The 13,646-nt window shown below is 47.3% G+C and overlaps 1 protein-coding gene across 2 annotated transcripts in view; it reads left to right on the forward strand.

The window, feature by feature from the left end:
* Positions 1-13,646, forward strand: part of LOC144768747 (uncharacterized) — a 221,637-nt gene that overhangs the window by 167,145 nt on the left and 40,846 nt on the right. For both annotated transcript variants that reach the window (XM_078652635.1, XM_078652636.1), the window contains exon 10: positions 2,180-2,272. In XM_078652635.1, the coding sequence (XP_078508761.1) occupies positions 2,180-2,272 (93 nt within the window). The remainder of the gene's footprint in view (positions 1-2,179; positions 2,273-13,646) is intronic.

Genomic DNA, 13,646 nt, shown 5'->3' on the forward strand with positions numbered 1-13,646 from the left:
CGCAAATCTAAGGCGAATGGTGGAGTTAATTTTCCAGATCTTCGTTTGTATCATAAAGCCTTTTCTCTGCGTCAGGCCTCTCGCTGGTTGTCGACAGAAGCTTCCCCTTTCGCTCCTTTATGGCTCTCCATTGAAAAAGCTTTACTATCTCCTTTTTCGTTTGAGGAGTTCCTTTGTTTTTCCTCCAAATCCCCATTCTCTTCCCTTCCGCTTTTTAAACACTCTTCTTCTCTTCTTCGTCCCCTCTGTTTTCCTTCTACTTGTTCGCGTGATTCGTTTTTACAACAACCCATTTGGTATAACTCCCTTCTTCTCATTAATAACAGACCGATTTACTGGTCTCTTTGGCGGCAAAAGGGCATTATTTGGATTCATCAGCTCTTTGATGGACTAGTTCCCTGCTCCTTCCCTCGATTTCAAATTCAGTTCTCTTGTCCTCGCTCCTTCCTGCATAAGTATGGTCTTTTGCTGGAGGCTATTCTTGATCGTTATTACTCGTTACCTTCGTCGCCTCCTAGTCTTCCTTCCTCTTCTCCTCCTTCCTCTTCTCTATTGCTGTTACTCTCTTCTGTTCCCAAAGCTTCCGTCATTTATAAACAATTCTCTGCCCCTAATCCAGAACGTCCCAAATCTAAAATTGAGCTCTCCTGGGAATCTGATTTGAGGTGTGTTTGGTCTATCTCCCTTTGGGATAAAATTTGGCTCAAGTCCTTGAAAGTCTCTCGCTCTGCTTCACTTACACAGTCTCTCTTCTTTCTATATCACAGGCTTTACCTTTCTCCTCTTGCTCTTTCCCGTTTCTCTCCATCTCTCTCTTCTGCTTGTTGGACATGTAATGCCCCTGCAGCTGATCTTTTGCACATGTTCTTCCACTGTCCTCCGGTTTCTGCTCTATGGGCCCAGGTCTGGTCTTGTATATCTCGTATTTTCTCACTCTCTCTCCCTTTTTCTCCCCCTCTTCTATTCTTAGGTAGCCTGTCTGATACCCTTACTCTTCCCTCTCACTCTTCTGGCCTCTTTGACCTTATGCTTGCACTTGTCTTTCAACACATTTCCTCTAATTGGAAATCCCTTACATCTGTTTCTATGCAACACTGGTGGAACTCTCTGTGTCATTTTCACAGACTAGATGTTTCCTTCGCTTCCTCCTGCAAATCTCCTCGCAATGTGGAGCTCTATTGGCTCCCACTCACTGTGTACCTGGATCGATCTGCTGTTAAGAACCGTCCAGCATCCAATACTTCGGAGAACTTTAAACCTCCTTGAATATTTTCTCCTTCTTTACGTGTTTGGTTAGTTATAATATCTATGCCTCCCTTGATCTGTTAATACCCCTTCAAGTTGTAGATCTACTATGTGCGCTTCATTGTTTTTGATTTTGATATATGATATATAGTATACAGTTCTGTTCGAATTGTTTTTCCTACTTCTCACATCTTTCGTTTCTCTCCAGCTTCTCTATCTTTTCTCTCTCTCTTTTCTTTTTCTTTCTTTTCTTCCCTGTCCCCCTTTTTCCACCCTTTGAAAATTTATAAAGTGCTTTCTGTTTTATATTTGACTTTAGGAATATTATAGTTCTTTGTTGCTTACAGATCTTGTATACAATTCCTTTTGTCATTTGTTCAATTTATTTGCTAATAAAGCTTTCAAACATAAAAAAAATAAAAAAAAATACGTTACATGTTATTTCGAGAGGATTGAATCCGAGCAAGTTTCCTTACGTATGAAACCTTGCTCCATCAGTAGGGATATTTAAATTATTGTTACCTGAAATCCTGAATGAATCCTTGACATGAGACTACACTAGTCTCACTGCATATCGTTCCTCAACCTATGTAATGCATTGTCTGAAATGGTAAAGCCACAGCTTTGGTTATGTTGCTCAGAATGTGTTGTCTGCAAAACCAATAAAAATATTTACCAGTAATATAGGAAATTAAATGCAAAAATTGAGTGGGTGTTCAAAAATGGATCGGTGGGACGATCTATATAAGGGCACTGAGATGTCCCTGTGCATGTGTTTCATTACTTAGCTTTAAGACAAAACCTTTCCCAAATAACATAAACTGCTTCCACTGTGCACAGTGACTTAAGATACGAGTTTTGCAATCATGTTTGAAGGTTCTGCCTAATGGTGTCTTGATGTAGTTATACATACCATGATCTATTCGTTTTCCAGAAATTGTTTCAGTGCTCATCAAAGAAGAGGACGAGGTTGAATCAATGGACCTTCAGGACAGCAAGAGAATAGAAAAGTTCGACATTCAAACAAGTGAGTAAATCAAACTTGTTTAATTAAAATTAGAGGATGGCTTATTCAAATGGATTGTCTGTCCCATGAAACCCACACTTCACTTGATTGGGTGCCAGTATGTCATGTAAGTAAACCAACATGACCTCGTCCTAGTTATTAGCTGTGCCACCTATTGTCTAAGTATAATCATGAAACATCACTTGGTAAATGACACAGGAGCTGTATCACAACAGCTAAACACCACTGTGTCGACACAGTGATTTCCAGAATTTTACTCTGAGCATGGAGATAGATTTACCTTTCAATCTGACAGCTTGGAAATGTGGACTGATAAGTGAATTTCCTAAGAATATTCGGAGTATGTACATGAAGATGTGGCGGGACAATTTGGAAGTGAGAAGCAGGATAAAATGGAATGCCTTCTCAGTGATAAAGAGCACCTTGAACTAAATTCTGCTTGCAACAGTGAGCCAGTGTAAAGCTCTGAGGGTGCGCGTTTCATATTGAAAATTATCCCTGGAGCTTCCATCTTTAGAGCCTTCTACCGCTCCTTACAACAGGTTACAATTTGTACAATGTAGGATCACTACATATGTGATGCTCTATTCTCTGGAACTCTTACTGCTTCTCCGACAACAGAAATCTGACAAAATAAAGTTCGGAAAAGCATAGAAAACATATTTCTTCCCCTCTACCTACGGTTCCAGGTGCTATCCAGCGCTTTACCTTCTGCCAACTATGGATCCATTCTGTTGGGTCATTCGAACTCACTCTCCCCTTTAGTACTTTGATGTGCCTCACTGTAGTGTGGGTGCTTTATAAATATGTGTAACAAAATAATATTGCATATTGAAACAAGAAAATTCGAGTACAGTGTGTCATGTAGACTTACTGCCTTATTGTGAGTTCAATCCTAAATTTGAAATCTTGTTCACACTTTTGGAGCCCAATTTCAGATCATGGGTACCACACAAATTACACTGGGAATCAGGGTCAATTGCTAACAGTTTGCATCTGATTTGTAATCACAGGTTCTACGCAGAACTTGGTCCTGGTATTTTTGCATGCACTATTTTCTCATGGCAACATCTGGAGGAAATCACACGTTCAAACCAGCGCTGAACTGATACATGCGTGTTTTACCAGAATGTTTACTGCCCTTATTCAGGAACATGCTCGAATTTGTTTCTGCCATGCCAGAGTGGGTTTCACAAATGGATGTAGGATGTCGGAGATTGTCTATTTGTGAGGTTCAAGATGCAAGACTTTCTTTTCCAGGCTTGCTAGTGTGTGTGTGTTGTTCAGAAATGTGTAAGGTTTTTAGATTGATACATTGCCAATGGTTTAAGAGGATGGTGCCTTGTCACATTACTACATGCATCATAAACCACTCTTTAGGCATTTAAAGAACATTCCAATTGGCACATTGAAACATGTAATATTAAAGTGGTGGGGTATGTTCAGGACTGTTTGATGCATTACATGTAAGCAAAACTGAGTTTCAACTGTATAATAACCAAATAAAAATGAGTGTCATGCTATGGCATTTCTGAACAACAAAGATGTGAGGGGATGAGTTTCATACAGGACGGATCATAATTTAGAATTCACATTAACAGGGTGGTGTATTCTTGGGCACATAGCAGCCCAAGGATCGGAGGAAATTGCATCTGAAAGAAAGAAACAGATTAGTGTTCGATTCCTTACCTTAGAATATCCCCAGGTGTCAGACTGGATCCGGAAAGTTTTGCGTAGCAGTACCCCTGCGCGTCGGTAGGCGTCGTCTGTGGCTCCGCGTCCGTCGTCGGCGTCGTCGGCACCGGGATGACGTCGTCGGAGTACTTATGCGCCGCCCTTGCGCGCTGACGTCAGGTCTTCTTTTTTCCGCGCCAGCAAGCGCAGATCCGGAAAAAGCAGTACTCCTTAGTCACTTTTTGACTAACTTTTTCGATCTTTTTTGATCCTGTTTCGAGTCGTAAAGACTATTGGTGCCGGTAGGGATGCCCGGGTTCAAGCCCTGTGCCGATTGCAACCGACTGATGTTGGTTACCGAACCCCACTGCCGGTGCCTGTATTGCCTTGGGGCCAACCATGATGACAAGTCGTGCCCCGACTGCCGTGCCTCGACGTCGAAGGCTAGGCGGAAGTGATCCCGTAAGCGCCTCGAGCTCCGGCAGTCGGCCCCGCGCCGTTCACGGTCCATGTCCAGGAGGAGGTCAAAGGACCGGTCCCAGGGCCACAGTCATTGAAGCTCAACGAGTCGACACCATTCATCGGGCTCCAAGTCCTCAGGTAAGAGGCACAAGAAGTCAAAGAGACGACATCGCTCTTCCGACTCCCCCGACGCTCGCGTGACGCGGCCGGGGGTTCGGGCGACACCGCCCACGTGGCTCGCCGCAGGCGCCGCTGCCAGCTCCATACCCGCCGGTCCCTGGGCTGAACGTGACGCCGGAGAAGATCGATACCTTCCTCATGGCCATGAGGTCGCTCTCTCCTCAGTCTGGTCCCACTGTGGCGCCTAAAGGCCCCGCGGCCCCAAGTAGGAGCCCAAGCGGGCCTGGTGCTTCGGCCCCGGCGCCATCGGGTGCTTCGGCCCCGACGCCACAGGGCCCCACCGGATCCGGGTCGCCGCTGGTCAACCTTACGACCCCTCCGCCGGCGCCGACCCCCAGGGTGTCGCCCCCGATGCCATCCCAGGACGACTACGTCCCCGGTCCCTCCCTCGGTCCGGATCTGGCGTCGGACAGGCGTTGCCGCACTCGACGCCTAGAGAAGAGCAATTCTTCTATGATCCGACCCCATCCTTTAAACTTGACTATTAGGATATGGGAGGCGAGGGGGACTGGGAGGGGTCTGAGGACCCTGTGGCACGAGAGTGCCAGTCGTTTCATGACTGGGCAGTGGATCTAGGGGAGGCCAGTGGTTTGGACACTTCGCCCAACACTGACTGGCTACGGAGGAGGGGGCAGCTTACAGCATGGTGCTGACGAGGGCGGGCAAGGCCTTGGGTCTTGAGCTCCCCGTCGCAGCCGTGAGGACTAACCTCCTCACCAAGGTCCTTAAACCGCAGGCAAGCTCTTCGGAGCCTCTACTGCCGTTTAATGAGGCCCTTACTGACGTTCTGTTGGGCGGTTAGGTCAGGCCCGCAACAGGTCCCCCTGTAGATCGGAACGTGGCCAGTCGCCATCGCCCGGCCCCGGGGGAGCCTAGCTTCCTGTCCACCCACCTCACCCCGAGAGCCTGTTCCAGGCCTCTAACTCCCAGACCGCATTCCCGACTGCACCACCTGATCGGGAATCCAAAAGGTATGAGCAGTTCGGTAAGAAGCTGTTCTCACTTAGTTTGGGGTTGCGGTCGGTCAACACCGCTTGCCTTTTGGGCCGTTATTCCCACTCTCTGTGGGACACGGTTGCGGACGTGTTGCCAGCTTGCCCATAGGAGGCAGGGGTCAAACTCGCTCAAGCCCACGGACTCGCTGGGCAGGGTGATTTTCTCAACGGTGGCGGTTCGCCGCCACACCTGGCTGAGGTCCGCCAACTTTTCGGCTGATGTCCAGAATTCCCTCATGGACATGCCGTTTGATGGCTGTCGCCTCTTTGGCGACAAGGCAGACAGTGCGCTTGAGCATTTCAAGGACTCCAGGGCTACGGCCAAGTCCTTGGGCCTGTCGGGCCAGCGCCAGCAGACTTCTGCCTTTCGCTCCTTTCGTGGCCAAGGAAGTGGAACCCCCTCATGTCCTGCCAGCCACAGGCCGCAAACTAACATCCAGCGCGGCGGTGGACGTGGTAACCGCCGTGGCGGTGCCAGGGGACAGTGGCGAGGCCAGTCCACATCCACCCCCGCAGCATTCCCCTCCATGACCTCCTAGTCCGAGCTTTCAGGCCCATTCGATGCCAGTGGGGGGCAGGGTTCACCATCACCTCCTCCACTGGCACTCCATCACATCGGACAGGTGGGTGCTGCAAATCGTCCAAAGGGGCTACACCCTCCCCTTTGAGGCGACCCCACCAGCCATGCCACCGCAGTACCACCGCGTGTCGGGGGATCACTTGCCACTTCTGCAGGAGGAAGTTACGGCCCTCTTGGCCAAGGGGGCCAGTGAGCGTTTCTGGGCTAGAAGTAGGGTGTGGTTGTTACTCCCACTACTTTCTGGTTCCCAAGAAGGGCAAACGGGGCCTACGCTCTATCTTGGACCTGCGGAACTTCAACGGCTTCCTCCGGAAGGATAAGTTCAAGATGCCGACTTTGGTTCAGGTCTTAGCTGCCCGAGACCCAGAAGACTAGATGGTAGCGTTGGACTTGCTGGACGCATATTTTCACATCCCCGTCCTGCCAGCCCACCGGCGTTACCTGCGGTTCCCCATAGGCCGCGAGCACTTTCAGTTTACCGTGCTCCCCTTCGGCCTTACCAGCGCCTCTCGGGTGTTCACGAAAGTGATGGCGGTGGTCGAAGCCCATCTGCGCAGATTAGGGGTGTCAGTCTTCCCCTATCTCGACGACTGGTTGTTGAAGGCGGGCTCGCCCCAGACAGTCGTCAGCAACCTCCAGACTACGGCCGACCTCTTGCACCTGCTGGGGTTCTCCATCAATGTGCCGAAGTCACACCTGTGTCCCTCTCCGAAGCTCCTCTTCATCGGAACGGTTCTGGACTCGGGGCAGTTTCGGGTTTATCCTCCCGAACAGAGGGTTCTGGATATTCAGGCTTTGATTCCGATCTTTCTGCCTTTATCCTGAGTCTCGGTCAGGTTGACGCTGTGGCCTTTGGGGCTGATGGCCTCCTGCATCCTTCTGGTGCATCACGCCAGGTGGCGGATGCGGGCTCTGCAGTGGGCTCAGGATCAGGGCAACCTATCCGACCACGTCCTGATCTCGGAGGGCCCTGCGAGACAGTTGCAGTGGTGGCTCATGGACCGCGATTGGGTCAACGGCAGATCCCTCTCCCTACCCCAACCGGAGCACATAGTAGTTACGGATATGTCCCTCCTGGGCTGGGGGGGCCACATGGGAGAGGCGAAGATCAGAGGCCTCTGGTCTCCGGCGGAGTCCCGGCTCCGTATCAAACTTCTGGAGCTGCGGGCGATCCAACTTGCACTGAAGGCATTCTTTCCCTCTGTCCGGGGAAGTGTAGTGCAGGTGTTCACGGACAACACCACCGCCATGTGGTACTGCAACAAACAGGGCGGGGTGGGGTCGTGGACCCTTTGTCAGGAGGCTCTGCGCCTCTGGCAATGGCTGGAACACCAGGGCGTCACCCTGGTGGTTCAACACCTGGCAGGTTCTCTGAACGCCAGGGCAGACAAACTCAGCCGCCGGTGCATGATGGATCACGAATGGCGTCTGAACTCGGATGTGGCGCAAGGTCTCTTTCAGCGATGGGGAGAGCCTTGGTTAGATCTATTCGCCACCGAAGAGAACGCGCAATGTCATCAGTTCTGCGCGTTGGAATTTCCAAGGCGGCACTCGCTCGGAGACGCTTTTCTTCGCGAGTGTTGCTGCGGTCTATTGTACGCCTTTCCACCTATACCACTTCTGCCCAGAATGCTGAAGAAGATCAGGCGCGACCGGGCCCAAGTCATCCTTGTGGCTCCGGACTAGGCACCAAGATACTGGTATCCCGAGCTACTCAGTATGTCAGTCGATCCCCCGATTCGTCTGCCTCTTCAGGAGGACTTTCTGTCGCAGCAGCAGGGGACGGTCCTCCACCCGAACCTGTCCAGTTTCCACCTCCATGCGTGGAGATGAAGCGGCGACAGTTGAGGCCATTTGACTTGCCTCCTGAGGTCTGTGATGTGATTCTGGCAGCCAGGCGTCCCTTCACAAAATCAGTATACGCCTGCAGGTGGAACAAATTTGTTGCATGGTGCACAGCAAAGGCTGTGGATCCGCTTTATGCCCCCCTTCAGAGGTTCTCCTCTTTCTTCTTTCTCTTGCCCAGCAGGGCTCTGCTCTGGGCACTATCAAGGGCTACCTCTCTGTCATTTCAGCCTGTTTAAGGCTACCTGATCAGCCTTCTCTTTTCAAGTCCCCGGTTGTAAATAGATTCTTGAAGGGCATCACTCACATGTTTCCTCCTGTTCCTTTCGTGATGCCTCAGTGGGACTTGAACCTTGTTCTTACTTATTTGATGTGTGCTCCTTTCGAGCCACTTCACAATTGCCCTCTTCGTCTTCTCACTCTTAAGACTGCCTTCCTGGTTGCCATCACCTCTGCCAGGAAAGTGAGTGAGCTCCAGGCTCTTTCTTCCAAACCTCCTTTCCTTTCTGTCCATCCGGACAAAGTTATCTTAAGAACGCGTCCCTCTTTCCTGCCCAAGGTAGTCACAGCCTTCCACATAGGGCAGTCCATCACCTTGCCCACCTTCTTTCCGCCTCCGCATCCCTCGAAATAGGAAGAGAGGCTCCACCGTCTGGACCCCAAACCTGCGCTCTCATTCTATCTGGATCACACACGCCAGTTCCGGGTGGACGACCAGCTCTTTGTTGGTTACGTGGGCGCTAAGAAGGGACGGGCGGTGCACAAACGGACCATCTCTCGGTGGGTCGTGTTGTGCATCAAGGTATGCTACTCTTTGGCTAAAAAGGAGCATCCTGTTGGGCTGAGGGCCCATTCCACTCGGGCCATGGCGGCTACTACTGCCCTAGGTCAGGGAGTCACCTTGCAGGACATCTGTCAGGCAGCTACGTGGGCCTCGCTGCACATGTTCGCTAGACACTACTGCCTGGACAGCCATTTCCGGAGAGATGGCTTTTTCGGCCGTTCTGTTCTCCAGGACTTTCTGGTGTGATCATTGGTTCTCAGACCCACCACCGGGGCTGGTATTGCTGGGGTATCTATTCTAAGGTAAGGAATCTAACACTAACCTGTTTCTTTCAGATGCACAAGTTACTTACCTTCGGTAACGATATATCTGTAAGAAACTGTAGTTAGTGTTAGATTCCTTACCGTCTCAACCATCCTCCCCGTTCTGCGAACCGATATCTAGGGTTAAGGTTCTTCCCTTTGAGGGCCCTAGTTTCGGTTTTTATCATGGCTCTGCGTTTCTGGCGCAGAAAAGCTATGTATAAGAACTGACGTCAGCGCTCGAGGGCGGCGTCTAAATACTCCGACGTCATCCCGGCGCCAATGACTCCCGCGGAGCCGCAGACGACGTCTACCGACGCGCAGGGGTACTGATAAGCAAAACTTTCCGGATCTAGTCTGACGCCTGGGGATTTTCTAAGGTAAGGAATATAACACTAACTACTGTTTCTTACAGATATAGTGTTACCCAAAGTAAGTAACTTGTGCATTAGGCGATTGTTAACTTGTTCCAACTGTGAGACTACAGGGTCAGAAACGACTGGACCAGCTTGCACAGTGTCTCAAAGTGAATTAAGTTTCAGAGGCTCCCTAATGGACTGCAAAAGGATATAACTTCAGAAGGGAAGGCCGAGAAAGATTATATTCCAATGAAAGTGTCCTGTTCTGCGAGCAACAGCATAACACCCATCCTCTTCTTTGAAACGGGCTCAACACAAGCTGGCCCCAAAGAGGAGATCAGTACCTTTTGGGAAGGTAGCTGAAGCCCATATGTTCAGCGAGACCTAGATCGGGAACTTCCACTTTTTCTGTAGTAAGAGCTAATTCTTGTTACTGAAAAGCACCCTGAGCTACTGCCTAATATATGGGTGTTAGATAAGGGTACATAAAGTCCAAGTAACTGAACCACTGCCCCTAGATTATCCCATTCCTGCTCCAATGAGCATATATCATTAATGCCACATAAGCTCTGTAGTATTGTTATAGTTGGGTACCCAAGGATCCATTTTGTCCCTTGTTTATGAATTCCTCAGAGGTGAGACTTTAATTTAGTCATGTGCTCTCACTTTCATGCAGTACATAAGGTAACACTGTTCTCATTTTGATTCAGGGCACAAAGGACCATTAGCGATATTAGATATCTAAAAGTAACCATATCTCGTCAGTGAACGGCACTCTGTACGGCTGTTAAACAATAATGACATACATATTAACGTATGAAGAGATTGTTTTTAAGAGTCTGTGAAACTGAGAAAGGACTCACAATGCTCATCTGACATCATCATAAAAAAAGAAGATAAACGTCCTCAACAAAAGCCTCAATTCAGAAAGAAGAAAGTGGCAGATATTTCCATTAAATATGCCACTCATATTGAGAACGCTGCTTCAGAAAAATGAGTGGGCACTGACAATGCTAAACAGCGTGGCAGAGGACGTGATAGTTCATCAGACTCTTCAAGAGTTTGTGGTGGCAATGGCAACTAATGATTTTATTCAGGTGGAAACACCAGATCAGCTTGCTTTCCAGATAAGTAGTTTGGTTTCGACATCCAAATTGAGGGTGATATACCATATGCCATTATAGTTATGTTTTGGGAACATTTAACACTTAAATATAAAAATTCTCTTGGCTAAAAGGGATTGGCCTCCAAAGTTTGTTTGGAAAGTCCCACAAGGGGAAAATATAATAATACCATCTTTCTCCGTCCTAGTTCCAGTAGGCTGCAATCAAGATTCACCTTATCATGTCATACCTATATGGTCTAGCCTGCAAGTTCAACCGCAATACCCTATTAAGCATAAAGGTAAACGTCCTGCTAGAGAAATTCGAACACAACTAGACTCTCAAGGCATAATTGAGCCTTGAAGCTCACCAATGAGCAATCATTCGTTTCCAGTAGTGAAACCAAATCATTCATATCGCTTGGTCTTACATTACAGACATTTAAACAGCCTTACACACACATTTGCAGTTCAAAATTCACACAGTGCAGCACTAATGAGGAACTTTGTCAGTAAATAATACAAAACAACATTAGACATTTCAAATGTCTTTTTCTGCCAAAACATAGCTCCTGAATGCAGGGATTTAACTGCATTCACTGCATTAAGTCTCTAAAATAATTTTGTAGACTGCATCAGGTTTGTTCTCTGCCCGAGTAACATCAATTGTATACAAAATTGACTCAGAAGCATTGTCCTTTTTTTGATGACATATACCTTACGGATGATGAATTACACATTTAGCAGAGTAGATCGCATAGTTGTGGGATTTGCTGAAGAAGGCTACACATTCAACTTCCAGAAAACAAAAAATGCCTATCTCAGTGTCCTGTTCTAAAAGGATGCAACTTATCAAATGAAGGCAAAAGCTCTTTAGCACCACATTTCTTAGATAAATGTGTACTCTTACAACCACCAGATACAGTAAATAAGCTACAATCAATTTTGGGTTTTCCCAACTTTGGTAGAACAAACTATGCACAATGAGTGAAACTGTTTTATGAATTAATCTTTCCAGACTTTACAAGTACACATTGGATATCAGAACATACACAGATTCTGAGAACACTGCAAACAGACATGCTTGCATGCAAACATTTACACATGTTTCAGCACCACAAATTTGGTGATCAGCATAATTGTAGGCGTCACTGGCTACTCGTATGTCACTTTCAATAAAGGTGATACTGTACCGATTGCATATAAACCGTATTTATATTCAAATGCAGAAATGTATTTTGCACCTACAGAAAAAATAGTAACTACAGTTTATACAGCTGTTAAAAAGTAAAGAACATTGGCTCAGGGAAAACGCATCATTGTGGTAACTATCATTTTAGCCCTAGAGGCTGTCACAAAGGCCAATGTTCATAACACAAAAGCCCTACACCCTAGATGGATACAGTGGTCCACCTCCTTAACTGCTACTGATGTAGTCTGTTTTTGACCCCACACTACAAAAACAAGAATTCCTCCAAAATGAACAAGAATAAAGTGTGCCCAATGATGTTTTACTGCTTAACCAGAATAACATCATTGTCTATACTGATGGTTCAGCCCAGCCCACAGTTGGGACTAAACAACGCTATTCCGCTGCTTGTTCTGCGAACATTGGTGTGATAAGGGAATGGGTGTTCCACCCTCAAAAAACCTTTACACAATCTCTAGGGGAATGCACTTCACAGCTCGCTGAACTCAAAGCTTTAATTCTGGCACTAGAAAATATTGATCCTGAATTCCCCACTCTTATAATGTGTGATTTATATTATTGTGTCAAGTCTTTAATGAGCAATTACACTATTTGCGCTTGAATGGATTCAGACACTCAAAAAGTAATGCTATCAAGCATAAATTGCTTTGGGGAAAAATGGCACATCTAAAAGAATGTTTGCCACGGTCTCATGTTATTCATACATTGAATCACCAACGTGTTGGAATACATGTTGCTGGGAATTCACTGTCAGATGAATCTGCAAAGGCAACGGTTCAGACTGCCGTCATAGATGCAATTACTCGTTCTCATACGAGAGCGGATGGAGACATTAAGCTAGCTGTCAATGTCCACGCACTGGCACACCATTACATAAAAAATATCCAGCAAAATACTCCTACCTACTGAGTAACCAAAACATACATTTTGCAGTTATTCCCGGAGTGGGGGATTGAGTGTTACAAAATTCAGACCGCAGGCTAGAATTAATCGTAGCTGCTCATGAGGGATTAGCATCTGGCAATGCAAGTGTGACGCCTACAGTTTCACTGCTACAGCAACACTATTGGTGGCATCAGCTCTACAAATAGACAAAACAATATGTCCCTAGTTGTGACATTTGTCAACAAAAAGAAGCTTCCACCGCAACATGCCCATCGCAGACACCTCTCCTAGTTTCAAATAAACCATTATATTGTGTTTATCTCGACTACTGCAGACCTTTGAACCCGGGGGGCTCCCTTAAATTCATTCTTATTAGCAGTGGATTTGTTTTCTAGATTACTATAAGTGTGGCCATAGCGATTGGCTGGTACTCGAACTGTTACAAAAGATTTGCAAGTCTTTATCGGGACATATGCAGTAGCTGCATTCTACTCGGACCAGGGGCCAGTGTTTGCCTCTAGGGTTTACCGGTATGCCATGGGCAACCTGGGTGTGACTGTGCAGTATTCCTCCTCCATCATCCTAAGAGAAATTTGATAGTGGAAAGGAAAATCCATGACTTAAAGCAGTCTGTAACAGCTAGCGTATTCGGTTCAGGGCGTAGTTGGATCCATCATCTGTATGGAGTTAAAAGAGCTCTAAATAATCGGCCTAGAAGATCCTTAGGCAACCGGACTTCCTATGAAGTCCTGTTCTGCGTTCAGATGTTCAGTGGCAGCAGATATGCCTTTTGACATCAATGAAGATTTCGTTGTCTCACAGGAACTACAAGACTTTAGAGATGAGCACTCCAATTAAAAAGTTAAACGTTCTGCCACTAAAGGTGCAAACAGCAACTCCTGTCAAGATTCCAAAGCTTGGAGATCTAGTTTGAGAAAAGATTGGCCCATCATATAGAGCACCGATGAGAGTCCTGTTAGTTGAAGGTACCAGAAC

Source organism: Lissotriton helveticus, chromosome 7, assembly GCF_964261635.1.
Source record: "Lissotriton helveticus chromosome 7, aLisHel1.1, whole genome shotgun sequence".
NCBI classification, from domain to species: Eukaryota; Metazoa; Chordata; class Amphibia; order Caudata; family Salamandridae; genus Lissotriton; species Lissotriton helveticus.